At 41.1% G+C, this 27,782-nt stretch overlaps 1 protein-coding gene across 8 annotated transcripts in view; it reads left to right on the forward strand.

Annotated features, from left to right (window-relative positions):
* si:ch211-285f17.1 (sickle tail protein) overlaps window positions 1-27,782 on the forward strand; it is a 117,002-nt gene that overhangs the window by 9,804 nt on the left and 79,416 nt on the right. For 5 of the 8 annotated variants that reach the window (XM_063483524.1, XM_063483525.1, XM_063483529.1 and 2 more), the window contains exon 1: window positions 14,352-15,776. The exons of 1 other annotated variant lie outside the window; for it this stretch is intronic. In XM_063483524.1, coding sequence (XP_063339594.1) covers window positions 15,434-15,776 — 343 coding nt within the window. In that variant the 5' untranslated portion in view covers window positions 14,352-15,433. Of the gene's footprint in view, window positions 1-14,348; window positions 15,777-27,782 lie in introns of those variants that run through there. 2 more of the 8 variants (XM_063483528.1, XM_063483526.1) reach the window with 2 other exon arrangements.

Genomic DNA, 27,782 nt, shown 5'->3' on the forward strand with positions numbered 1-27,782 from the left:
GGAGCCATACATGCCAATGACGTAATCCAAAGAACTCCTGTCCAAAGAACTTTTTAAAGGCCTGCGTAGGTTCTGTTACATGTTTTCTGACAAAGTCTACTTTGGCCTTTGGTTCTTGAATGTAGCCCGTGCTTTTTGCATTCACAAAGCCATCTCTTGACTGTAGACCTTGACCATGTTACGTCTAACTCCTTGAGGGTATTCTTGACTTGTTTAGAAGTTTTGAAGTTGTTTTTCTTAATCATGGAAATAATTCTGTCATCCTGCACGTTAGTCATCTCGTGTGGTCTTTCCGGCCTTTTGGTGTTGCAGTGCATTCCTTCTTTTAAAGAATATACCAGATTACTGATTTTGCCATGTCTAAAGGTTTTGCTAGCCTGTTTATTTTGGTTTTTACATGTAATGGCAATCATGATTTCCAATGAACAGCTACCAAAAGCATATCCAGCACTCTGGAACCTACTCCAGAGCTTTTATCTGCTTAATTTTTTCATAAAAAGATAAGGGAACAAGCCCCACCTGGCGGTGAAACTGCTTGTCAGTCAGTGAGCCTGTAAAAATGGGGAACTATGAATAATAATGGTTGTAATTCCTGAATATTTAATGCAATACTTTTGTGAAAATCTTTGAATTAAAGCTAAAAGTTAGCACGTCTTGATTTTTTTTTTTTTGATGAAATGAGAAAATCCACCATGGTGTAAAAAAGGCAAAACTACAGAAATTATGTAACTGTCCAGATTTTTATGGAATTAACCGTATGTCTGAAACAAGGTATTGTAACTCTTCTCACTTTAAAGTTGCAAAGACTTTAAGCTAACCTTTCCTGGCTGCCTGACCGTTATTCACAGAGCTCTTTTGAATACCACTTGATGGAGATGACCATACTTAAGACATCCCCTCACTTGACATTAAGCTGAACCATAAAGCACAGAAGTGTGTGTGTGTGTGTGTGTGTGTGTGTGTGTGTGTGTGTGTGTGTGTGTGTGTGCTGTAATTTATTCAATTAATTTATAGGTATTTCAGACTTTGTTTTTTCTGGATTCATGCCTTAACAGAGCCAAATAAAACAGACATTGTTACTGTTTTTTGTCCCCAATATCAACAACAGACGCTGCTGGTTGAGTCATTCTGGTATGATGCAATTAGAGTAAGCCCAGCTGCACATTTTGGACGTCCATGATCAAATGTATACTCATTAACTGTTGTAAACTGTAACTGCGCCATGCACTATTACGGTTAAGAGTCCATTTCTCTAACAATCGACACTTTCAGCCAGTCCATGATGAAGAAATGCCTTAATGCCTCCAGAATCTAATTTTACTGGTGTTTTTTTCTTTCTTGTGCGTCTTTTTTATCCCTTTGTGGGGGGGTTTTTCTACTGCCCACGCATTTTTTTTTTTTACAGTGAAATTACTGTTAGAGCAAATGTCACTGTAACTTTACTTCAGTTAAATAAACTGATGCCTTGTCTTTGCCTTGAAGCTGGTATAATCAGCATTTTGATTATGATAGATAAAAACAGTTGTTTCCCATCTTTTTGAAAATGAAAACACAGCATACTGTGATTAGCATTCATTTCAAATAAAAAGAAAAGTCACCAAGAGTTACCTCAGATGTTCACATCATTACTACCACTGCTATAGTTATCATCTGTATGGGGATAGCTATAAGAAGTAGCACTTGAAGAAGTGACCTTGATACAGCTTCAAAGCGAGAGTATAAATGTTACTGGAAAGTAAAGCTGATTAGTGACTCATGTGCATGTGACTAAACCATTGTTGACTGAGCCAAGAATGTACTCCCAGCTGCTAGTTAACATTATTAACCCACAGCTGCTAGTTATCATGGCCGCCTACTTTTTCTGCCATCAAAAAGCTTTTTCACAGTGGGGAGTGACTGAGGTGAGGAAGAGTTAGCTCAAACTTTCCGCTGACCTTCATAACCTCAAAGTCTCTCTGGCCCAGATTTACCCCAGTCCCTGCGCCTTCCTCAGAACTTGACACTGAATGGTGCCCAGGACTTTTAATATCATGGCGTTTGTGGGTGCTCCTGACTGATAGAGGTTTGGGGTTAGTCTTTGATGTTCTTTGTGCTTCTTAATGAGGATCAGACTCTGGGTTTTTTTGGCCAAAGTCCTCCCTCCTCCCTTTGCCACTTGGAGCAGTGGGGCAGCAGAGATTGAAGAACTAGTTCCACCTCAAGAGAGGAGCATTTCTTCCCCCTCCTTTCCCCCTCTATACATTTTTATCCCTCGCCTTCCTCTCTCTCCCACTCTTTCTTTAATCAGCCTCTCTGGCACCCAGAGCGTCTCTGCGTCTCTGAGTGAGTTCATCATTTCATTAAGGAGGCCTTGGCCCAGATGAATCAGGGCTCTGAAGTTCTTTCATCAGCACCTTGGGGAAGCGGGAGAAACGGTTAGGGAGACCAAGTGCGACAAAGCGCAGGAAACACACCAAAGGGGGTCCAGCTCAGTATTGACTGGACCCGAAGGCTGAACCGTGTGTGTACACAAGCCTGTGACAAGGCAAAGGGTCAGGGCAGATGTCAGATGAGGGTTGGGCCCCGACTAACCTCTGACCTAAGTTCTAAGAACGAAGGCCAACCAAAAACACGTGTGTGCTGGTGCTCTAGTTATGTTCCCTTTCCTCATGAAAAGACACGTTTGATGAATTAACTTTAGAAAACAAAGACCCACTGAAGTGACATTACACTTAGGAGTTATGTAGAGCTTAAGCACAGCACAGTCTTGAAGCTTGTGAGTGAGTCTTGTCGGTCACTTCTAAATGACACTGACAGAAACCCTGTGTTCCCCCCCCCAAAGCTTCTCAAGACTGAACAGATAAATATGTTGCTGCAGGAGAATAGATTTGTCCTTCAGTACATTTCGACCTAATGCACTGTTTCCCTTTAGCTTGGGCTGCCAACATTTGCTGCTAGCTATTTTGTATGCAATTTATTACAATTAGCCTGAAGCAAATGCTATTTCTAGCCCAGGAACTGGACTGTTAATTCAGATTATTGCCATAGAGGAAAACCATAAAGCTTGGAGGCCATTATTTCTGCAGAATTTCAGGCATGACATATTGAAGAGGAGCAGAGCTACTGAATCCGTTTCCTTATGTCTTGAGAGAAAACCCTTAAAACTCGGCCTCATATCTTGCATGAGTGGCCCCTGCACCCCTGTTACTCGTCCATTCAGTCATGCAACTTTACCTCCATCCCATCATTCATGGCGCCATTAACTGCGATTTAATTTAACACCACCCACCTATCTCACACCTCATATTTAGACCCCAATGTGCCGTCCTTTGTGTCTTCATTCCTTTTGTGTCCCTCCTCGTCAGATGCTTATCTCTGTCCCGCGTTTATCCAGGCGGAGCCCATGCTGTTGGTTCAGCAGATCTCTGCTGCTGACTGAAGCCTTGTGTGTTTGTGTGGCAGTGCACGTGTGTGTATGTAGGTCTGCCCACTCGCATCTATGCGTACTGCTGGAGGACTTCCTGTGGTGTTGTGACATGGATGCTGGTGTTTGCTGTCACTGCAGTTCATGTGTCGCTTTGCCCCCACTGTTGCTCCCTTACTGCAGAGACTTTGGGAACTGCACACACGCACACACACAGACACATACATTTAGGAAAAAACATACTTATTATGTAGGTTTTTTGTCTTAGATCTCTGGCTCTCGAAAACTCTTAATGTTTCATCCTCACTAGAGTCAGTTCAATATGTAATATAAATGTTCAGCTGATACTAGCTTGTTCTCCACATGGCTATTAGGTTAGTTGATACCTGAATTGTTAATGATGCTGCTTTTTGATGCTACTGATAACACTCCCTGTAACCAGAACAGTGAGGATGGCCACTTTTGAAAGATTATCAACCCGTGCTTAGCATATTTGAGGGTGTTTGGGTGTTGTGCATCTAAGGTCAAGAGCAGTTCTGCACAGTTCCTGCTAAGTTCAAACTTAGGCTAACTATATATAGGAGTCATTGTTCATTGCTATGCTAACAATTGGGTACAGAGTATCCTGTACCTAAAACAACTAGACTCCACTGTAATGAAGGGTCGTAAATCTTATACAAAAAATTCAGTGGCTACCCTATGAAATACTTTTTTTCCTTTCTTGTTTTTCCCGATTCAACAATCAAGAATGGGTTTGATTGATATCCTAACTGACAAAGATGGATCTACTGCTCATTTAGTGCTCAGTACTGGAGATAACTTTATCCTGAGTTCAGAACAACAACAATTGTTACCATATTACTATGAGCATGCCAGTTCAGTGGCTGTCATGATAAATCAGGAAAACATGCTGCATTTCTTCTTGTAAAAAATGCTTATTTGTCAGCCTTTCCTCTGGCTTCTGGTTTTTATGGCCAACTACATTTTGAAATACATGCACTGCATTTATCTGCATTTTCATTAAATATAGAAAAGCAAATCCACACTCTGAACATTCTCCTTTGTCAGCCACGAATGGAAAGCACAGCACTAACAAACATCACTGGATGACACTGAAAACTTTGTCACTAGACATTTGAAAACACTGATAGCAGCACCACTATAAAATTAGTTTTTGCCGCCCATCCCTTCGAGTGACACATTGTTGCGGTACAAAAAAACATATTTGAAATAACTTATCAACATGATCTACACAGCATAGTTTCTGCCCTAAAATATACCCAAAGAACATCCTCAGTTATTCCCTATGTGGCGACTTCTTGTAACCCCCTATTCCAAACCATTTTTAGCTCTTTAGACTACGTGTTGCTGTTGTCTCTAGTTTTAATTTGGCATACCTCAGCCTTTGTCATAGCTTTGTTACTTTGTTGGTTATGTGATGCTCAAAATTATTATTAGCTTTTTTTTTACAGTGCTTTGTACCACACTTATCTGCTGTCTGTTGTGTCTGCATTAAAAATGTGCATTGTGGATGGATGACTCATGACTGTAGACCAAATCTACCTACGGGTACAAATAAAGTAACCTGAACCTAGTTCAACTCGAGAGCCAGATTTATCTCCGCGTTGCCGTGTCTTTGCTGGATATGACTTTCAGATACTGTTCATCACTTTTTTTTAGGCCTTTTGCTTCCTTTGTTTTTCATTTACTTCAACTTTATTTTCAAGGACACACTGCACAGAATGCTGAGACACTCCACATTGCTAATTCTCTTGGGAATCACTTTGTTAGTAAAAAAAAAAAAAGTATTTTCTTTTTCATGAACTGTGCTATTTTTATGATTTTGCATACATTGAATTTAAAAAATGGGAACTAATTATGTATTTTTGTGACAGGCTAAAAGACACAGTTTAAAATAGGCTCTTTGCTAAGTTGTCTGTTATGTGTGGACACAACAGTGGCACATGCTCTGAGTTAGGTGCCTTTTTATGCTTGAGTTATTCACAGGTAAGTGTAAGGTGGCCTGACAAACAACCAAACATACATCGGAAAAAGCTCAGGTACAAGGTTGGGACTTAAAACCTTTAAAAGACCTTCAGAAAGCCTGAAAAACTATTGCTTATAACCACACATAAAAAAAGAAGGTTGGCTCGAGATTTTTTCTCAGTTCTGTAAGTCACATCTCATGCAAGCACTTTGCAGGATATATGGTTTTATGCACTGGAGGAGGCCCAAGATGCTCAATGAGGAATGGAAGAAATTTAATGCCACTGAAGCTCTGTAGAGCTCCTTGCATGGCTGGCTAGCTTAATCTGTCTTTCCTTTTCCCATGTAGGTATAAAGATTTTGAGATTAAAGCAAGCTTTGAAATTAATTACAGATTTTAATAGACACTGTTAAGTGGTGACAAATAATTTATTACTGATGAGGTCACGTTGTAAACAATCCTATAATGTTTTATGCATGCCTCCGTGCCTGACTCTCTTTACCACTGTAAAACTCCCATAGTGTGTTCCACATAGTCTGATTTACAACTTGTGATATAATTTAAATGACTGATATATTTGTGATGTGGTGCAGAGTGGTTTTTACCAGTGAAAGTGTGCAAAATTATGGGCTGGTAATCGCTCATTTGAAAGCTGTCAGCTCGATTTTGAGACTGAAGCCATGAAAACCTCTAATGAAAATCTACTTTCTTGGCAAGCATGTTTACACACAGACATGCACACATGCAGGATATAGACACAGACACACACGCACAGATTATTCCCAATCCCCCTGAGAGCGCTTAGACAAATGGCATTTTCACATGTTAAAGGTCACAAATGAAATAGCTGTTGTGAGCATAAATTTGGACACACTGCAGCTGTGACAGTAGAGAGGAAGTCATCGATATAAAACACTGGTTACTTCAGGTTGAAAAACCTCCTGAATAATTGCTGCAGGATTTATGGTTGGCCACATTAAGGCTCATATTGTTCTGCCAGCAGATTCTTGAGCAGCATATGTCAGCTAGGATGAAGCATTTCTTACCTTTAAATCATAATATCCTCACCATTGTCTGAAAATATATATTTTTTGTTCTTTGCACCATATAATTTTATTCACGTGAGCTCACTGGTGAATAAAACAGGAGAAAACAAATAAAATATATCAATAAAGATACACAAAGTGGAACCACCTATTGGCTCAACCCCAGATTTGCTGACCTTTGAACCAAGAACACGACACACATCATGTAAGTTTATATTTCCATAAAGTTAAAGCTTGAATTCTGTGCGGTATTTCGTTACTCATGAGTGAATTTATGGTCTATATTTGAACGTGTGCTCGATCCCTCTTTCTTTAAGAGCCAAAAGCAGAAAGAAACCAAGGTTGCAGCTGTCCCAGCACGCCATCGTTCGTCCTCCATAATATATGATTCCCTAAAAGGCTCCTTTAGCTCCTAGCTGTTTACATGCTGCTAAAAACAAGATCTAACAGGCCCTTACGGCTTGGATTCGTGTGCTCCTACTTGGGTGTTTTCATGTGTGTATGTTTTTATATTCACATCTAATTAAGCTGCGCTAATGACGAGCAGCTTGGAGATAAAATTACAGATTTTTCAGATATCTCATCTTGGAGTTATTTGCTTTTAAATATCTTATATTTTCCCAGCTTGTAAGAGAAGAAGAGCCGATGGAAGTGTTTTTCCTGGGTATCCTTTGCTTTGGAGCATTTTCCTTTGACTGCTCAATCTAAAAGAGCTCAGAGCTGATGTTGGAAACCTCATCTGCCTAATTCCTTCACAGAGGTACTATTGTTTTCACAACATAATACATTTTTTGTGGTTTCCTATCACATCTGTCTGGTAGTTTTCCACCTTGACCAGAGACAGAAAGCACTGTACCATAGGAATCTATGCCATAAGAATCTGGTACTTTTTGCTGGATTGTATGTATGCAAGTCCTTACTTTTTCACTCCCATGAGCTTTATGATATCATTTGTCATGAATGTGCTCTGTCTTTGTTGTAAGACAGATGCTGCTCTTTCAGGATTTGGTAACAACACCTCTCTGTCTCTTTTCTTTTCTTTCTATTGCTTCCTCCTCTTTCTGTGTCTCGGTCTGCAGCCAGTGATTGAACTAAAAATCAATAAGCCATAAAGAGAGCAGAGAAGCCTCTTATTTACATCAGTCTGAATGGAGAGGTAGTTTGTCTGTCCTCATATCCTCTTTATAGACTTCAGGCAGAAGCATTCAGTTTTCCTCCAATAACACACTCGACAGGCTGTCCAGATAAGAAGCTAAGCTCTGATAAAATGCTGAGGCGTAAAGGATAGGACGAGGCTGTGAGTTTAACGCTTAGCCGCTGCCTCTGGGGTAAAAGGGTGAAAATATATGTTTGGACATTTCCAAACTGTGTGTAAGGGGCCGGTTAGCATGTGACTGCTCACATGTCCGTGCCCGTCGAGGGTGGAGAGCCGGAGTGACTCATAAGGCCACAGGGGGGCCCCAAAGACAGGACTTGAGGAGGTAGACTTCACAGTGACGCAGAATCAGCATTTTTACTAAAAGCTGTGTTAATTCAGCACATTCTCTTTTGAGCGTTTTAGACAATGATCCTTCCTCTGTTACAAAATGACAAGATCACACCGAAATGACCATAGAGTTTGCTTTCTGTCGGGGTCATTTTAAAGGTAGATGGTAGAGTCCATACAACAGATCAGTCAGCTCGCATCAGGCATTGCTTAAGTCACATTATAATTACATGGAACTGCAGTTGTTTGATGATCTTGTAAACTCTCTGAACGTGCTCTAACGTGCTCTGAAATCATTTGATACGAGAAGATAAATTCATCATTTCCTTTTGAAGAAACTCCCGTTCTGTGCTTAGTGGCTCCAATGAGAAGTTTGAAGTTTTCTATCATATTTCTGCATATTCCAGATGTCCACACCTGGTACCACACCTGAAAAGTCTTGAAACTTTAAAAAACACAATTTGTTTTGAAGGGTTAGTGATCAGACACTTGAAGCATAGCACAACCAGATGAAAATCATAAATTAAAAAACTTGTAAATTTGCCAAAGTAACAAAGACCACTGTGTATTTTAGGCTGTCGAGCAGTGATGTCGTGTGTCAAATCCACCAAGAGTCTCGAAATCTTATAAAAAAAACCCCACTGGAAATATGTCACAGTCTAGCTGTACTTCTTTAACAAAAATGTATCATGTAATTTGTTTGGCAGGACAACTCTGTTGTGTTCTGTGCTCCTAGTTCTAAATCATATACACTCGCTGGCCACTTCATTAGGCACACCTGTTCAACCGCTTGTTAACGCAAACATGTAATCAGCCAGTCACATGGCAGCAACTCAATGCATTCAGGCATGTAGACATGACTGCTGAAGTTTGAACTGAGCATCAGAGTAAGGAAAAATGGTTATTTAAGTGAATTTGAGTGCCGCGTCATTGCTGGTGCCAGACAGGCTGGTCTGAGTAGTTCAGAAACTGCCGATCTACTGGGATTTCCAGAGATTAGTCTCAAAAAGAGAAAATATCCAGTGATCAGTGAGTGTGCTGCTTTGAGCTGATAGGAAGGAAATAGCAATTGAAATAACCACTTATTACAGCCAAGGTATGAAGAAGAGCATCTCTGAACACACAACTGAAGCTACAGTTCACAAAATCTGCAACAGAACATTAAAAAAAAGACCATTGTCTTGATTTCTGCTGAACGATTCAGATTGTAGGGTCAGAATTTAACGTAAACACGATGTAAGCATGTATCTCTCCACAGCCTGACCCTCCTACGGATTCAAAAATCTGTGCCATAAGGAATTAAGGTAGTTCTGAAGGCTTTAGGTGCAACTAATGAAGTGGCTAGTGAGTATATATCAGCTCATCGCTCATGATATACTAACATAACATATCCTACTTATTATCTGTGGCCTTACTGAAAGCTGCTGTGTCGTCCTTTAAGTTTCAGTCTGATCAGAAAAGAGTTGCGAGTGGGCTGTAGCCAGCTTTAAAACATCAAGCCGTGCTCTGATGTTTAATTAGTGCACAGATGAGTCAACAATAATGTAGACTCACCTCCGTCAATTTTGTTTGTTTAAGCAACAGCTGATGATAATGCTCTAGACAGCGGCTCTCCTGACCGGGCAGTCGTCTCTGCTGTCTGTTGAGTGAGTGACAGCCCCTGCTGCTGTGATCAGTCCTGCATTTAATGTCTTGAAGCAGCAGATAATGTGACATGCTAGGTGACTTTCCCCAGGGAGCAGCAGAGCATTGGGACTAATTGGTTCTGACTGTCAGTGAGTCTCATCGTCTTGTAGACTTCTTTTGTTGCCTTTTCTTTACCCCGGGAGCTGGAACCAGTCCAACAGCTAAATCTAAAGAGGAGAGTAAAGGATTTTGTGTTGGAAAGAAAAGGGATAGTTTTAAGTTGTTGATGCTGTTGATAAATTTTAAACAGAGTGTGAGGTCTAGACAGACTCAAATGTTCATTTTATGAGTATGTAAAGTACAGAGAACAAAAATGTGATGGTTTGCTTGGCTGAGGAGCTGTTATTCTGAAGAACATTTACATTTTACTGTAGCTTCCATGAGAGTTTGACTCTCAGTGATGTGGGTTGCCTGGTTAAATCAACTAAACCTGTTCTACACGATACAGCAGTTTCCAATGAGCTGTATGTTTAAAAATTATTCAACAGTATTTCTGTGGCGGTGTGTAATGCGTCATGGACGATGACAGAAAAGCCAGGAGAGAGAGAGCGTTGCAACCTAGTTTGAAAATCTGCATTTTTGCACATAGACACTGTAGCACAAGTTGCCTCCCTGCTTGCTGTTGTGTCTGTGTGTGCCTGTGCGTTCCTGTCGAGCTTGTAGTGTGCCTTCAGTAACTGATTCAGCTGCTGATATTGAGTGAATGTTACAGTCAGTAATGATTCACGATATGGTTGGGAGGGAGCTCTGAGATGGAATGTAGGAAAAGAAACAACCAACCCCCCGAGGGCTTGGAAAACATACTCAACCTTAATCCTCAGCAGAGAGGTACACAACTTACCCTCTCCCACCCCCGTTACCTCCTAAATCCCACAACTCTCAGGTCCACGTCCTTGTCCTTTGTAAGTTACAGATACTGACATTTTTGTTTTGGTTTGTTTTTTTTACATTAACAGACAGTCAAGTCTGTCTGCAGATACTTTGCGGTGATCCGCAGCTTTGATTCACTCTTTTTAGCTCTCATCAACCACAGCAGACAGCTGTTTCCAGGAAATCAGCTCTGATAAACCCACCTGCTCAACGCGAAACAGCTCCCAGACAAAGTTGGTGAACATACTGGAGCTTTTTGCTGATAAAGAGACAGGCATTTTCCAAAATAGTGCTGTGCAAGTCGTGAGCCACAACTTATTTCTTTGTATTTGTTGTAAAAATGAGAAATAGGTGAAAACTATTTTTTGAAATGTGCAAACATACACAGAAATACAAGGCAAAAACAGAGTTTGTACAATTCTAATGCGCTTGAAAGTCAATATTTGGTGTGACTTTACAACCTGAATTATTTTAGGCAAGCTTTTGTGTTGTTTTTATAGTTTTATAGTCTTCAGGAATAGTTCTCCAGGCATCATGAAGGACATTCAAAGCTCTTTTTTTGGATGCTGGCTGGCTTTTGTCCTGTTCTCCCCAAGATGATCTCACACTGCTACACGCTCTGGGGAGGCCAATCCATGACTGATATTGTTCCATTGCATGTTTTTCTACCCAGTTATCCTTTTTAGTGCACTGACAGCGTGTTTGGGATCATTGTTAATGAATGAAGCTGCTGTCAGATGCTTTCCAGACAGGACTGCATGGCTAAAAATCTAACAGTACATTTTCTGCATTCATAATTTCACAGATTTTGTCAAGATTCCCAACACAACTGACTGAAGTACAGCTCCAAACCATGACAGAGCCTCCACCCTGTGTTAGACATGGCGGTCACTCATCACCTCTGTATATATCAATAATGATTCAAACCAAAATGTTAAATTTGGATTTCCTGTTGTTTGGATGGCTTCTTAACAGCCACCCTTCCACTGACCCCATTTCTGATAATGCTTCAGTGAACACTAGATCATTTGAAGGGCCAGATGCAGTCCAGTCTCAGGTCTTTGCTGGATTTTTCCTGTTTCTTAAGGACATGATTTTCAGACACTGTTCAACTGCTATAGATATTTTTTTTGTTTGTTTATTTAGACCTGCACCTTCTTTTTTTGTCCTGCACCTGTTCAGTTTCCTCAGAATTTTTAAGGACACACAGCGCATCATGTTGAGGCATGCCAAGTAGCTCTTGGGGGGAATCACCTTGTTGCTGCAAAAATAAGTTTTTTGTCTGTCAAACTGTTATTATTTTTTGACTATTCGACAAAAAAGAAATTGGAAAAAATATGTTTCTGCAACAGGCTGCAAGAAAGTCTGGCTCCTTTGAGGCAAAATATAAAGAAATAAGGGATACCTCAAGATTCTTGCATAGTAAATAAGCACTTTCTACTAGCAAGTTCATCATAAGCCACGTTGCTGATGTTCACAGTTTGTTTTTGTCATTATTCAATTTTAAAGGCATTTTACTAAAGAAAAATGTGCTTTGAAAGTGACGATAGGGATAAGAAAATAGAGCTGCGTCTGGGTAAAATAAAAATAATTGGATGAAAGTCACAGAAAACTCCAATAACCACCTGACCTATTATGACAAAAATGTTCGTGATAGCAGCTTTAGACTATCTCTGTCAGACGTTTGTCAGGTCTGACAGCAAGTGTTCTGCTGATTATCAAAAACTGTGCATATGCTGGAAAATATACAGGAAGCTTAGGCTACAGCTCAGTTAATGGGGAGTGAGTTTTTAACCTCTGCCCCCAGGTCTAATAATAACTGTCAGATTCTGAAGGCAGTTAATTAGAGAAATACCACAAAGGCACTCAGACAACCCTGCTGAGTCTTCTAACGTTCTTAAGTATGCTGAACAGCCCCTCCTACCCACACATATAAGCCATAAGCAGCACAGCAGTGCTGGAGTTTTCTAGGATTTTGCTCCTATAACCACCCATGCCACAGTGCCACAACTCAAACATATCAGTCCTCCAACTACTGCCTACTCCCTGCTTATATTTGAAACATTGACAGTTTTGCTGTCAACACATCAAATAATCCTCTTTCACAAATAGTGTTTTCTGAAGGTAGAATACTTGTGGGTGATTGTTTTGCTCCTCTAGTTTGAAACGCACATCGATGCCATGTCTGGATATTGCTATTTTATGATGTATCACATTGCAGGCTCAATTGGGAAACTCAAATTACATTCCCATGCCTAAATACTATGTTTTTAAAAGCCTTTGAACCAAGTTCCCGGCGTTTGTCTGCCGTACAGTCAGAACTGGCTTCAAGCCTGGGAGGCATCCAGCCCACAAAGAGGGCTTTCATTTACTCCCAGCATACAGATGCACAAATAGCTTCAACTATAGTATGAGAAAGTTACCATTCAGTCACAGAGTAAAACCTATATGGAGTTGGTTTTATCGTGGTCACTTTTTTTTATTTTTTAGGATTGACGTAATCCTTGGCGCTACGATTTCGTAAACATGGGAGAACTCTGCCAAACGGGTGACACAGAAATATAATCTGACACAATTCTGATGTTTAATCTTATGGTAATGTCTCTAGCTTCTTCACTTTTTCTCCCTTTCTAAAATCCATCAAACATGCGGCAGTTCCCATGAGGTTCTTAGCCCTCAAATTTTTGTCAGCGAACGGTTCATTGGGAAAGTATGTAGGTCAATCTGCTTTGCTCTTTATCTAAAGCAATACAGATATGTGGCCATATAATTATTATTTCATATCTATATGATCAGTAATGTTTCCCATCATGATGAGAGGGCTTAGTAGTGAAAATGGCAAGCCGCTGGAGGGAGGAGCTTGAATCTTCTGTACAGAGAGTGCATGTGTGTGTGTGTTTTACCTCTAAATTGCTATGTAAACTTCTATTGCGCTATTTAATCATGCCATCCGGTTTAATAGTTCCAAGCATAGCAGTGGATGTCACATCTGGCTTTTCTGTATTGGGACTTTTCGGTGTTTTTTTTCGTATCTGAGTGGTGCAGAACCGGTTCAAAAGGAGAAATCGTCACTGAGCTCGTAGCCCAGTCCATGTGGATTGTTGCTCTTTTATAATGTGTTGCCTGGCCACAGTTGATCCTTTCGCTCACTGTAATCCATTTTCTAGTGCTTAGTCAGTACGCACGCAATCACATCCCTGTGCAATATATCACATGTCCATTTTGCATCCTTGTTAATATTACACAAGTGCCACAGCCTCAGAGCTAAAAAAAAAAAAAAAAAAAAAAAAAAAAGGTGACCTGCTGGTAGAGTTAATGAGCCTGTCAGGATCAGCAAACTGTATAGATAGATAGATAGATAGATAGATATAGATATATATATATCTCGAGAGAGAGATGTATATACATATATAAATTTTTTACACCATATAAACAGATAAAAATAAATGACAAGTGTTTTGCTTTTAAGATTGAAAGCTGCTTCTTTATGCTCTTTCTCTGCTTGCCTTACCAGCATTGATTCATACTTTTATGTGCTTGTCTGGCAGTGATCACTGTGTGCTGTAGAAGAAATTTCATGGGTCAGCTGATTGTTTCAAGCACATTGTCAGAAAAAAAGAAAAAGAAATGTGTTTGCTTTATGTGAGAAAAGAGAGTATTTTGGGGGATTCGGAGAGAGAGAAGAGCTTGATGTTCCTGTCTTTTTCTCTCCCAGCCAACTTCTTTTCTTTTTTTTCCCCCCTTGTCACAGCCGATGTCGTCGGTGCGGCAGTTCAGAATAGCTTCACTGTGTGTGTTTTGCACACACACACGCTGTAACATTCCACTTCTTAGGGCTCTGTAATTCTCTGTAAATTCCACCACTGAGTGTGTTGTGTTGTGCATGTGTGCGTGTGTGTGCATTCCTGCCTCTGGAAGCCGAACATCTCATCACGTTGGGAAGGCTACAGGCTGACTGGATGTTAATAACTAGAGACCGTCAGAGCAAAAAGATGAACAAAGAGAGGGAAAAGGAAAAATAGGACGAGGTGAAGTGGTGATTCTACCAGAGCGTGGCTCTGAGCGGTTGGCTGATGACGTGAAGTGCTGCACACACATCTGGAACAGCTTGAGCAGCTGCACCTGAAGAGCAGGGCTCCTCCACAAAGCCTCTGCCGGCACTTTTTCTGTATCCCCGGTGCTCTTTTTCCTCCCCCGTTTTCTCTCGCAGTCTCTAAATCTTTCTCTCTCACTCTCTCTGTTTACCGCCTGCCGGAGCGCTGGGATGGTTACCCGCTGTGCATCAGCAAAGAAGAGCGAGTGAACCGAAGCAAAAGGGAAGAGGAGAGACGAGGCGCAAGAGGACAGTGACATGGGGGAGAAGTATTTACCATGAAGTAGAAGAGAAGAAGTTGACAACCATATTATGAGCGTAAGTGAAGAAGAGAGAGGGCACGAGAAAAAGAGAGAGGGCGATGGAGAACGAGAGAGTGTGACAGACGCGAAAAGAGAGGCAGAGAGGGGATTAAGAAGCCGGAATGCGCTGACACTGGAGACCTGACTTTCTGTTTGCATTTGGCACAGCACATCCTGTCACTCCACAGGTTTATCCACACATACACCCATTTACCAACACATACACACACTTGCACACACATCTACCGTTTGCTTTGGATGATGATCTCAGGAGGCCACGCCAGGAGAAGGCAACACCTTCCAAGGAACTATTAACCTCCAACCACACAGCTCCCCACCCCCTCACCATCATTTTTGCCTCCCACCCAGCTTCCCAAAAGTGCCCTCCCTTCTGCCCTCCCTCCGTCTGGCCCTGTCAGCCTACCTGCACTACCACACAACACGTTGGAGCTAAAGAGCCACAGAGTCACAGTCACTGAGACCTGAAAAACTTCTGGATTGCTCATGGGACATAGCTGCAGTCACGTCGGCTGAGCTTTACTGATCCACTAACCTGCAGGATGTCTAAAGCCTCTAGGCTTTCGCGGCCCCCTCCGGCAGGGGGTGGATCCAAGCTGCCCTCCCCGAGGAAGGAATACCCCAGTGCGGCCGCTGTGGCAGGTCGAACCCGGGTCCTGAGCGTGGGCGAGAAGCTGATGAGAGCAGGTAGCGATGCCATCCTGAGCAGACAAAAGTCTTTAACAGCAGCTGTGGCACGGGACAAAGCACAGAGTGAGACCCAATCTGAGATTCAGGCCCCTAGCCAGAATCCAGGTGAGAAGGGCCAAAATATGGAGGGGGTCCCTCCCAAAAGCAGGATCAGCCCACCTAAAGTGTCAAGTCACCAGCAAGGCTCTATGCACAGTAAGTAATAAACAAACCACACACCGCAGTAATGTTTTACGTGTGAAAATATGATCCGTTTGCAGTAGAAACTAGAAATTACAAATTGATTTTAGCTTGCAAATAGTGCAGTCATTGCTACTGTCATGGTCCAAGTTGTGTTGTCTGCATCCTTATAGACTGTTTAACACTTTAGGTTTATGACTTTTATCTGCTGTCTCTTCCCTGTCTTGTGACAACGGATGTTGACAAGCATTTGCTCCTCATAGGCCTTGACATAAGACTGAAAAAAATGATATATTGTCATTGACGATGCCATGTCCCCACAGCCAATAAGCAGATCAAACAGGAATCAGAGCATGCACTTTGAATTGTATGTCCATGAGTTTTAAGGATTTTTGAATGCCAGACTCCTCCCAGTGATAGCAGGATTAAAAAATGCCAGAGTTTTTGCTGGACACCATGTTGCATTAGTGGTGTTCAATGTTTCTTCTCTTGTGCCTTGTGTAGCCTTAACTCTGCTGTACTGATGTATTAGTCTCACCGAAACAAATGGGAAAGGTTTGTCTTTGGACACAGAGTAATGATCTGTCTGAGCACAGTCTTGATGGAGCTGGGAGAAACAACTGTTTATGGGATCTTTTTTCACTATCGCACTGTGTTGTTCAACTCTGTTGGGTGCACATTTTTCTTTGAAAAAAATGAGGCAAGAGGGTTGAGCAAAGTATCGTTCCCTTTTGGCCTTCTCACTAGATTCACAGCTCTGCAGGGCAGCGACTTTCATGTCTCATCAGGACACAGTCACCTCACACTCTCAACTTGACCAAGATTGCACGAGGGTGAAATTTGTGTCCTCTGTGCATAGAAGCTGTTACTATCTTTAACAGGTTTTTTTTTTCTTATCTTTTAAAATGCGAACTGACAATCACTCTTGAATCACTCTCGACTGCTCAGCCTGTAGTCAGAGGCAGCAGTTGAGGAGTGTGAGGGAGTTTTAAGTGTGGGGGGTGACGTCGATGTAGGCAACAGGGGTGAGTCAAGTAAAAGAGTGACAGAAGGAGGTCAGGAATGTAAGCAGGGCATGCTGGGATATCAACAGGTCTGGAGCTGTTTCTGTGTGCGAATCCCTCCCTGCAGTAAAGACAGGTTATAAGGGGGGCAGTTTGTACTGGAAACCAGATGCTCTTTGTGGTGTTATAGAAATAAATGGCCTTTCTACACAGTGGGTTCCTTTTTTAAGTGTTAAGGTCAGTTTCTACTCAGTTCATTTGCTTCCAATACAAGTAACTAAGCTACTTTTAAAAGAAGAGACAGGAGCAGGAAATTAGACCTAAAATCTAAACTGAGCACACCATACACCTTCAGCTGAAGGACGTAGAAAGCATCATTCTACTTTTTAGAGTATTTCTTCTTTTATCTTCTTGTGCAGTTCTGCTTTTTTCCCATCTCACTCATTATTTTTCTTTTGCTCACTGTCTTGTGTTTCTTTGTCTCAACAACACCCTCTTCACTTTTGTTTTTCCACGAGTTTTTCTCCTCTTCATTCCTTTTTCTCCTGTCTAGCTTTGACAGCATTTGAATCGGTTATTGAAAGATGCCACCATCACCACCCACCCACCCCCCCACACACACGTATAAACTCACAAAAGACCATGAAAAAGAATAGATTAACTGTGTGTATTCTCTATATTTCACCCATGTCCCACTGTGCATTTTCAAATAGCTTTTTTTTTTTTGAAGGCTGAGAGAACTCTACATTTCTGGACAGTAACTTTGAAGTTCTACACTGAAAAGCCAATGCATCAGCACTTCAGTCTCTCTAGAAACTGCCTATACAGTGGAGTGATTCCTCTACCCTTTGATACATCACGCTTTATTTTTACAGGACATGGAACTGCTGTTCACTACATAGAGTCATGTGCTGCCCAAGAATCGATTTTAAGTAGGCCAGCACTATTAAATACCCTTTCATTGCAATCTAATGGGCAGCTCCTCGTGTTCCCTAGTCATTCATAGTCTCTATACAAGCCAGGCTGGTTAATGCAGGGGGTTCTGACTGCAGCAGGTCTCGATCTCCCAAGCTAATTGCAGTTATAGGGCATGACGGTAGCTAAAGCACAGACCCAGAGGGTCAAACAGAAGTGATGCACATAGTGCTGGCAAACAGTAAGTCCGTATGACAGGTGACATTTCCGCCGTGTGAAAGCTTCAGAGCTGACTGCTGCTCACCAAAGGGCCCAATTTCATCCTTAAAGTGGCAGCTTCCACCAAAAAGCAAAATCCGTTTGACATTTTCTGTCCAGGGAGGGTGTAATACAAGTGTCAAGCATACATTAAAGTCCAACTTTCCCTTGATGGTGCAAAACACTGCAGCAAACCACTATCAAACATTTTGTCAAACGCTTTTTTTCTTTAGGTGTCTCTCATCTTATATGTGCATTTATAGATTGGATTTACTTCTTATCGAGTATGCCAAGTTCAGAAAAAAGGAAGCTGACACCCAGGCTTTAAACCTGAATGTGATTGTGAAACCTCCGTCTTTTGAGAAGGCTTTGAAAAAGATTTAGAACCTGGCTGTTAGGATTTGCAGCAACAAGAGCATTAGTGAGGCCTGGCTCTGATGTTGGATGATAAGGCTTAGCTCGCAAAAAATTCTTCTCAAGGATGTAGGGTGGGATGGAGGTCAGGGGTCTGTTTAGTTCAGTCGAGTCTTCTGCCATTCAAAACTAGAAAAGAATAATCAGACCAGGATTAATTAGACCAAGCTGTACTTTGGTGGTGATCTTCAGTTACAGTAAACAATGGTCACTGTGGTGAACAATCCATCCATTTTCTTCCATTTATTCTGCTCATGATCACGGTGTGAGCTGGGTTCTATCCCAGATGTTGTAGGGTGAAAGGGGGGTGACACCCTGGGCAAGTCACCAGTCTATCTCAGGGCTGTAGACACAACCAACCATTCACGCTCACATTCACACCTGCAACCAATTCAGAGTCATTGATTAACCTAACGTGTCTTTGGATTGTTGGAGGAAGTCGCAGTACATGGAGAGAGCCCATGCAGTTGTGAGAAATTCTAAAACATGAAAAATAGAAAAAAAAGTGAGAATTCAACAAGATAACTTCCGTTATAACATCAGTTACACACCAGTTGCTGTTATCAACCGTTATTACTTACTGAGTGTACCAAATCAAGTAAGATTGTATTACCCTAACAGATGGATGTAACTGATGAAGGTATATTTTTATATTCCAGCTTTTCAAGGCAAGATTACTGTTATTTATCCTCTAAAAGTGTAGTCCATTCATCTTCATGCTTTTATTTTCTGGAATTAAAGAGTTAACCATAAACATCAACCCGAACTATTGTGCAAAGCTAGCTGGGAAGTTAATAAAACTTCGTGGAAAGGTTAAAGTCTGGAAAGACTTTGGCTGATAATGACTTAACCTTTCTCTAACTCACATCAGTCGTTGCTATCTTCAAACCTCGCAGACGCTTTTCTGTCTTTCTAACTTGAAAGTTTTGCCTCTTGTGAATAAGCATTTAAATCCTTTGATCCTTTGACCGATCGGGCAAGGATTTGTTCTCAAGATGCATTTGAGATAAAAGTCACTGCTCAGATTCTGGATGACCTCACCGTCTGGTGATTGAGAAAGTGTGTCAATAAAAGGTCATAAATTATGTCTGCATTTGCTTAGCTAGTCCAGACATGGGCAGTACTCGGGTTTTGTTGAGTTTTTCTGCCTCACGTGGTTTTGAAAAATGTGTTACCACATCAGTATGTGAAGAGTTGCTTCAGCTTGTTTTCAAGTGTCAGAGGTTATTAAGACTGCTTCCTGTTGACAACAGTGTTAGTAGCATATGGACGTGATTCACTGGGTTACATGTTTCTGCATGTTATTCTGCTCACCCTTCAGTATATTTCACAGTTTTGCACAATCATTAATTGTTAATAATCTTGAGTAATAGGGACAGTTTGTATCTATGACTGGCTGTCTCACTCCCTTGTAGGACAAACTGTTTTGTGTGATAGGAATGTGTTTCTGAATTGGGATGCGATCATCCATTTCTTTGAAACTGAATCCAAAAGTGGGGATTACAGTAATTGCAGTCTCTCGTGACTCTTAAAGCCACCAGTTGTCCCAGACTTTTACTTCTTTGACAACCATCAGACACACAAGAGTTATTAAGAATACAAAATGCTCCCGCCACCACAACAACTGGCCCAGTAAAACAGATATGTCATTTGAATTCAGGAATTGGTTTAAGTGACTTTTTATATAAAAGTTTTCATTCTTGAGGATCTGTGAGCTGCGTTTTATTCTGCCAAAAGGGGTTTGAGTTCCATTTATCTTTTTCACCATCCACATTTTTGTGATTTACTTGACAAATTGATGTCAGTAAGCAGGGGGTTGATTTTAAGCAACCCCACCTCCCACCCCCAGCACTCCCACCTTGAATCAAGCAATCACAATTTTTCATTGCTGGGATTTATATGATGAGTTGCTGTTCACATTCATTTGCATACGGCTGAGGAAAATATGTTTAATCTTTTACGCCGTATGAAAAAGAAATGCACCACGATATCTCAGTAGTATTCGAGAAAAGACCACACAGTGAGAGCAGTAGCAGCATACCAGCAGAAAATTAAAATACTGACCATAAAAGTCAACATAATTTAAAGGAAGCAGCATTTTTTGCTAAGGTTAGAGCTTTTGTGCCTCTATTGACTGAAGTCAATTAGCAGAGACTAAAGTTTTGAAAGAACTTTTCCTCCAAATGCCGCAAGGGAGGAAGCGACAAAGCCTTGGTGTTTTCTCAGCTGTGGGAGACGGCTTAGCTTTGTCATTGGCTTGTCAATAAGTACCTAGTGACTGAAGAGGAGTCCAGTGAGTCAGTCTGGGAGTAGGTGAGTTAATGGTGTGTTCGTGGACCCGGGGTCTGTGTTCAGAAAAAGAAATGTGACTCATCCGTCAAGAAGAAAAAGCAGACAATAATTGGGCCACTGAGCAAGAACAAAGAGCTTTGGTTATGTGTTAACTCATGAGTGTGTACTGTTGAGTCTGGTGTGTGTTTTTCTTTTGGGGGTTTAGCTCGGGGCAGCGATGCTTCTTCCTGATTCCGGAGGCTGTGTGGTGTGGTTCTCATAGAGAGACAGCAGAGGGGATTGGGTTTTACTGCATGTCAGATTAAGGATAAAACAAAAGCCTTAATCTCTTTCGTGCCGGCCCTGACTTCAAGTTCCAGCATTTTCACTTGTTGATGTCAAACTGGGTATCAGCCCTACATGTCTTTTGCATATTTACTTTCCTCTGTGGCCTGTCATTTGGCTTGATTACACAGACAGTTTCTTCAAAGCTAATACTGGAAATGGGGCATGAAATTCCTTCAAAGTAGACATCTCACTATTAGATTTTTTTCAGTTTAATGCAATGCTTGTGTGTTCTTGCCCAAAGCGTAAATGTGGTTAATTCACTCAGCTAAAGGGATGTAAGCGGATGCAAGGGCTCCCTCAGGGTTTTCTATCAAAGAGTTGACAGAGAAATCAATATGTCTCCACCTCCCCCTCTTACAGCTTTTTGCCCCTCAGGCAAATGTGTATGTGCGCATAAGTGTGTCTGTGTGGTTTTCAGCATGTCTGGGTGAGCATGAGTGAGTGTGCACAAAAATCGCTGTATGCCAAAACTGCAAAATGCTCTCATACTTTCGTCTCTGTAGCTCCTGCTGTGTTTATTTCCTTGATGGTTCAGGGGAACTGGATTTTCATGAATATGTTTCATTAATCGTTCGAGTTATTTAAATAAATGTTATGTCCATGTGCTGTACAGATAAGAAGCAAAGCTGTTTTTGAATTGTGTTGAAGGTATGTTTGAAAGAAACTGTTCAATATGACTTGATGCATTCTCAATCATCCAGGAAAGTAAATCTCCAAAAGTTGATTCTGTTCATCTGGATGTAGCGTTTTGTGGGAGAAACGTTTCGTCACTCATCCAAGTGACTTCTTCAGTCTCTCAGTACAGACTGAACTGACTATCTTTCTTACTGGGACTGTTGTTGTGTCCATTCTCATGTCCATGTGGTGTTGAAGAACAGTGAGAATAAAGACGTAAAGGCAACAATTAAGGGTTAAACATGGTTGTATGGTCCTAAGTAGGTTGTACAGACAGCTTTGCAGATCATCGTCTACATGCTGTAGGTATTTTCTGCCACCAGGGGGTAGGTTCATAAACAACCAGTCTGTGGGCTACTTTTGCTTTGTCTACTGTTGGTGTTTCATCCAGCTGCAGAGAAGAGCAAACTTGTACTGAAGGAGCTGAAACAAGTGTTAAAACAGTGAAAACTGGAGCCACGACTGGCTTCAGCAGATGCCTGACCTTCACTGAGCCTGGTTTTGCTGGAGATTTCTTCCTGTTAAAAGTTTTTCCTTCCCGCTGTCGCCAAGTGCTTGCATGTAGGGGGTCGTCTGATTGTTGTTTTTCTTTGTATTATTGTACGGTCACGCGTTTCCCTTTGTGGCCACATCCGCTAACACTCCTTTCCATGTTCCGGCTCACTTTTAAACCAGTAATCGCTCGACTAATGCACAGCGTCATCTACGCTGAGCTACATGCTGTTGGTCTTTTGAAGGACTGCGCACAAGTATGTTTGCAAATAGATTGCATAAGGCTCTTTGTAAGTACTTCATAGGCAAATGCATACACAAACAGACACAACCATTGCACCATAAATCTGCCATGAGCACTAATCTTGTGGACTGAAAAATTACTCAACATGCAAGTGCTGGAAACTGCAGTGTCCCAAACAGCCACTTCAGGCCAGCTCTATAAATATGTCTCCAGAGAGTCCAAAATGACAAAACCTACAGCAGGAATAAATATGCAACATCTGACACACACAAAAAAAAACCCTCACTGTACACTAGCTGATTTTGTTCCTTTTGTTCCTCCTTATAGTTATGCATGATTAAAAGAATGGCCTCTTTGAGAAGAGTGCTTGCATAGTAACTTCACCCCTTAGCTGTCTGCTACACATCACCGATGCTATTGTTAGCTGATGATCTAATACTTAACCCTGTCATTGAAATATCGTCACTTCTGGCTGGAGAAAGATGCAAGTGGCCACAATGCTAATCTCAAATGCCATCTTTTATATACAGTCTAATGTGGAAACCAGTGGGAAAAAAAGTCTACTAACATGTCACTAAATTAGCTCACTTAGAACTTAATTTGGCCAATGGATATGCTACACAGTCAATAAAAAAACAAACCAAAAAAACAGTAAGGAAATATATAAACAAGCCTTTGCTGTGAAAACTCAAAAATGAGTTTTGTGTTGTAACCATTTACTGTGACTTTACATTGATGACACGACTGCGGAGGTCAAGTCAAGGCACACTCCAAATGTGCTTTGACTTGACCCCCCCCCCAAAAAAAGTTCTCTTTAGCATTGAGAAATATCACCAATCTACAAATCACCAAAACCCTTTAAAGCTCAGCAATGAACCTGGTGGGGTTTTTTTTTTTACCAAAACTAAAATATAAAACATATAAAGCAATGTTTTATTTGCAAATAGATTAAACAAGACAAATTTATTGTCCACCAGTCTTTATGCCTATGTATCACTTTCATGTTGATTTGGCATCATTTCCTCATTTATTCTGGGCAAAAAAAGTGCACAGTCATACATTTTCCTAACTGCTTGTCCAGTTCACGGTAGTCGGGGTGGGAGCTGAAGCCTGTCCCAGCTGTGAGTGTGTGTTGTACCCTGCAGCAAAAGGCAGGGTAGAACTTAGACAGATCACCAGTCCATTGTAGGGTTAACACAGAAAGTCTGTCAGGCACAGGCTGTGTATCAGGAAGGAGTTGGACCCAAAATGCAAATCTCAGGAAATGAGAAATAAACTCAAAAGCAACATTAATGCAGAGCTCTCATTTAACACAAAATAAAGCAGGTCAGGATGAAGTAGTTAATCATTAAGACTCTTGCAAGAAAACTCACACTTCGAGGAAGGACACAAGACATGAGAGAGAACACAACAAAGGACAAAGAAAGACTGAGACAATATATACACAGGATAATGATTGAATGGAAAACAGGTGGGAACACAGCTTGGAGATAAATAACGTAATGACTCTGGAGGAAGTTAACCAAGACACACGATACAGAGAAGAACAGGCAACGAAATAAAACAGGACGAGAGCCACAACTGGAAAGGGAGACAAAAAAGACCAATCCAGACAGAAAAACACAAAGGAGGCAGGAATAAACAGGGATACAAGGAATAAAGTATAAACCAAACTAACACCAAGAACAAGTATACATCTACCACCAGTTACCAGATTGTGTGTACCATACGATCCAATGTGGCTGCTAGATTAGAACATGATGTTGCTTTCAAGCCTCTTTTAAGTTTCAGTGTTTCGTTTGTGCTTCTTCTGCCTTAACCAATGTAGAAATTTGTCGTTCTATCGGGGAATCAATTTTCCTTCCCTGAAATGTCGCTCTCTTAGACACTGACAGTGCTGTCATTATGTTACACTGAGTCAGACATGAAAGTGAAACTGAAGTTCTGGGTTAAGCCCTGCTGACCTTTAGCTGACACTACTCTGGTTAAATGCTCCTCATGCAAATCATTTATCAGAAACATTTAAAACAAAACAATCAGTCACTGTTCTAAAAGTGTGTCCAGACATTTGAGTGAAACCCCAAAGTTTCTCTAGCTGCCAAGTTTGTTTCATTTGGCCTCTTTGTGCACTCTGTGTGGTCTGCATTTGATAAAGCAGGATTTCTAAGCCCACTTACCAAATCAGAAACTTCCAAGATGCTCAGTAGACAGACGGCCCTGTGAGATCCTCCATCAGGTCATACATTGAAGGTCTTTTCTTGAAAGTACATTTTTTGGTTGGTTGTCAGTTAGGGCTGTATTTATTCTTGAGTTCAGAAAGGGTACTTGGTGCATTTGATTTTTTAGTTGACCCTTGATCTTTGTGAAGGGAAATGGATACTTCGTGTTAACAGAATTCCATTTCCCCGCTGGAATAAAAGCCTCCTTTTGCTCAGTAAATGGCAGTTACAAAATCAAAAACTGAAGCATCATCCATGTCTGAAGCACCACAGTCATTTCGGATTTTCCCTTTTGACTTTACCCTGTCGTCATCTGTGCCCCTTTACTGCAACAGCAGCTTTTAGTGCCTCAGAAGTGCACTCTTCTGTTCCAGTTTCCTGCACTAAAGTGACAGAAGACTGTGCAGATATCATAATTGGTGCGACAGTCACAGAGCTCAGCAAATAAACAAGATAAAAGGAAACTTTGATTTCTTAAAGAACTGTTCAACTTTGTTCATTTGTGATCCAGATAGTTATCCACGTATGATAATTTATAAATTATCAGATGTAGATAATTTATACATTTCTTCACTTTTCGTTTATTTATGTCAAAGAAGTGAAATGCTGCCAAACCATCGACTACAGAGCCAGCATCCTGTCTTTTAATATCACCATTCAGCCAGCTAGTGGTATTATATCCTGGCTGGCTGGCTCTTTTTAAAATGTCTTTATGCAATTACATGCAGAAAATAAAGATGGAAAATGAGTTCCAAGATGCCTGATTGGGAGCGTGTGGTTCCAACAGGAAGGCGCTGGCTCGTAAAAATTATTGATGCTGTACACCATGTGATACGAGGGCTGAGCAAGATGAGGCAGCATTAAATCCCACTGATGTATAGGCCTCGTCTTCTCTCTTTATCACTCCCTTTCTCTCTCTTGTTCCTGTGAGAGCGGAAGACAGATGAAGAGGAGAAATTAAAAAAGTTGGAGCCGGGGGAAAAAAGGCGGATATAGCTGGTTCGAACTTTGCTTTTGTATTTTGCAGGTTTTCTCTATATTTTCTTGGCAGCACACATGACGTTTCTTAGCCACAGCACAGCTGTAGCCCTGATACAGTTCATACGGGTACATGTAACAACGTGTATTTAATAAAGCTTGCTGTGAGGTGCGATATGAAAAAGTTTGTTTACGCAGAGTTGTAGTTACCTGCGTGGTTGATATGGAGGTTTCCCCTTCTGGTGGGGGATGTGGGCGACATTATGGGTACTCTACCGGATTCAATGCATGGATGATAAATAATGGTTAGAGTAGCGAATGAGTAAACAGCTCTTTCAGCAATAGCTTGCTTTGGGTTTGCAAGTTGAGACACATGAAGTGTTTTCTGTGAAGCCAACTGTTGCTCAGAGTGAAAAAATCCCCCTTTTTCAGAGTCTCTCTGTGAATGTGAAACTGACAATTCAGGCAATCCCCACTGCTTGAGATTTATTTCAACCCCCATCAGTGTTTTCTCGCTACTAAAATCCCACCTCAGTTTATTTGCAAAAGCCGAGTGTTTCAGTTTCTCCGTAAACCTTGTAGCATGTGTGTGGTTTTACTTTTAGGGGTGAAATGCCAGGAGTCAAGTGAGAGGGGCTTTTTTCCCCCCCAGTCGTTAAATGTTTATGAGTTGTGCTGCTTCAGGCTTTTGATAATCAAATAGTTAATCAAAAACTTGGAGTATAGAGTGCGGACAGTATAGAGTTGACCTTGGCTCATCACAGCACCACTGAGGGTTTAAAGCCAGAGTAATCATGCATTATAAATGAGGTGAAACAGTAGAGAATTATGTTTGTTTCTCACACTGTTCTCATTCACCAAAGCACTAAAGTACAGTGGCTGCTTTTAGTTGGAGTTAGTTTTTGTTTGCATAATTTAATAATTTGACATTTCTACCTAAGTTTGAACCACCAAGGGGCAGTGTTTTACCAGAAAGTTTTGATGTAGCTATCCAGTAAACAAGAAGTACATCCAATGTTTCATTCGAGATTGTGGTGGTACATTAGCAGTGAGTGGTTTTCTGCTTCTTTGTGTCAGCCATGTTCACGGGGCGCTTTATGAATGCTTGGATTGGCTCCAGTCATGTGACCCTAAATTGGATGAATGGTTAAATAAAAACGGAAAAGATGGATGGATGGGTAGATGGTCCGGTACACCCTGGTTAACCGTTTTGTAGATGGTTTTGAAATGCTCATTGTGTTGTTGCTGCAAGCTGAACACTGACCGTATAAGCATGAGGGACTTTTAACAAAATAGCGCTACTGTTAAGCTAACATATAACCTGCAAGTAAAATTATTAAACATTCAAAAAAGCACCAAAAAGTAATAAAGAAGCTAAAAATAACTTAATCAAATATAAAGGAAACTACAGTTACTTAAAGCCATTTTCACCACTGAACTGATATTTGTTTAATTATTTACAGAGAGCCAAAGCCTGGATTAAACTTTGTTATGGACACGGACAGGGAGAGTAATCATTCCTGTTATACTTCTTTGAAGTCCACTTGCAGTGTGCCGCCTGGGCACAGGCATAGTTGGTGCATAGTAATGTAAATTAAATGTAAATTAGTCAACATGCAGGCAGACACGTACCCTCACATTTACTGTCTGATGACGAATTTCACATCGGTGGGACCCTAGTGGACTTATAATCCCTGCTTTATTCATCCATTGTTGTTTGTGAATGCAGTTAAGTGGGAATGGGACCTCTCTCGTCTTCCTCTTCATGCTGGAAATGGGACAACCCACTGTCTCTCTCACCCACTGTGTTTGCACAAGAGGTGGCAAGAGTAGCTTTCTGTTGAGGTTTTCCAGTCATGCTAACCACACGCTAACTTCTCCACCATTGTGGACGTGTGACAGTCATGATGACAGTTTGTGTGAGTGTAGTCTTATTCCATGTTCCATATACTGGAAACAGAGACTGTTAAGTCTTTTGAAAAGTGTTGGCATAACTTTTACTTTGGAGGCAAAAGTGCTTGGTGTCACACATTTTCAGGTTTTCACTATCGTTTGGTTAGCGGTTGGTGAGCATTTGCAGACAAGTTCCCATGCAAACAACAGTTGATCACAACAACTTATTAGCAACCAAAGCAATCCTAAAGAGGGTTTTAGTGCAGCACCCTCATTGTCATCTAGCAACTGCTTTGAGTTATTTGCCAGC

The sequence above is a fragment of the Pelmatolapia mariae genome, linkage group LG9, assembly GCF_036321145.2.
Source record: "Pelmatolapia mariae isolate MD_Pm_ZW linkage group LG9, Pm_UMD_F_2, whole genome shotgun sequence".
In the NCBI taxonomy this organism is placed as follows: Eukaryota; Metazoa; Chordata; class Actinopteri; order Cichliformes; family Cichlidae; genus Pelmatolapia; species Pelmatolapia mariae.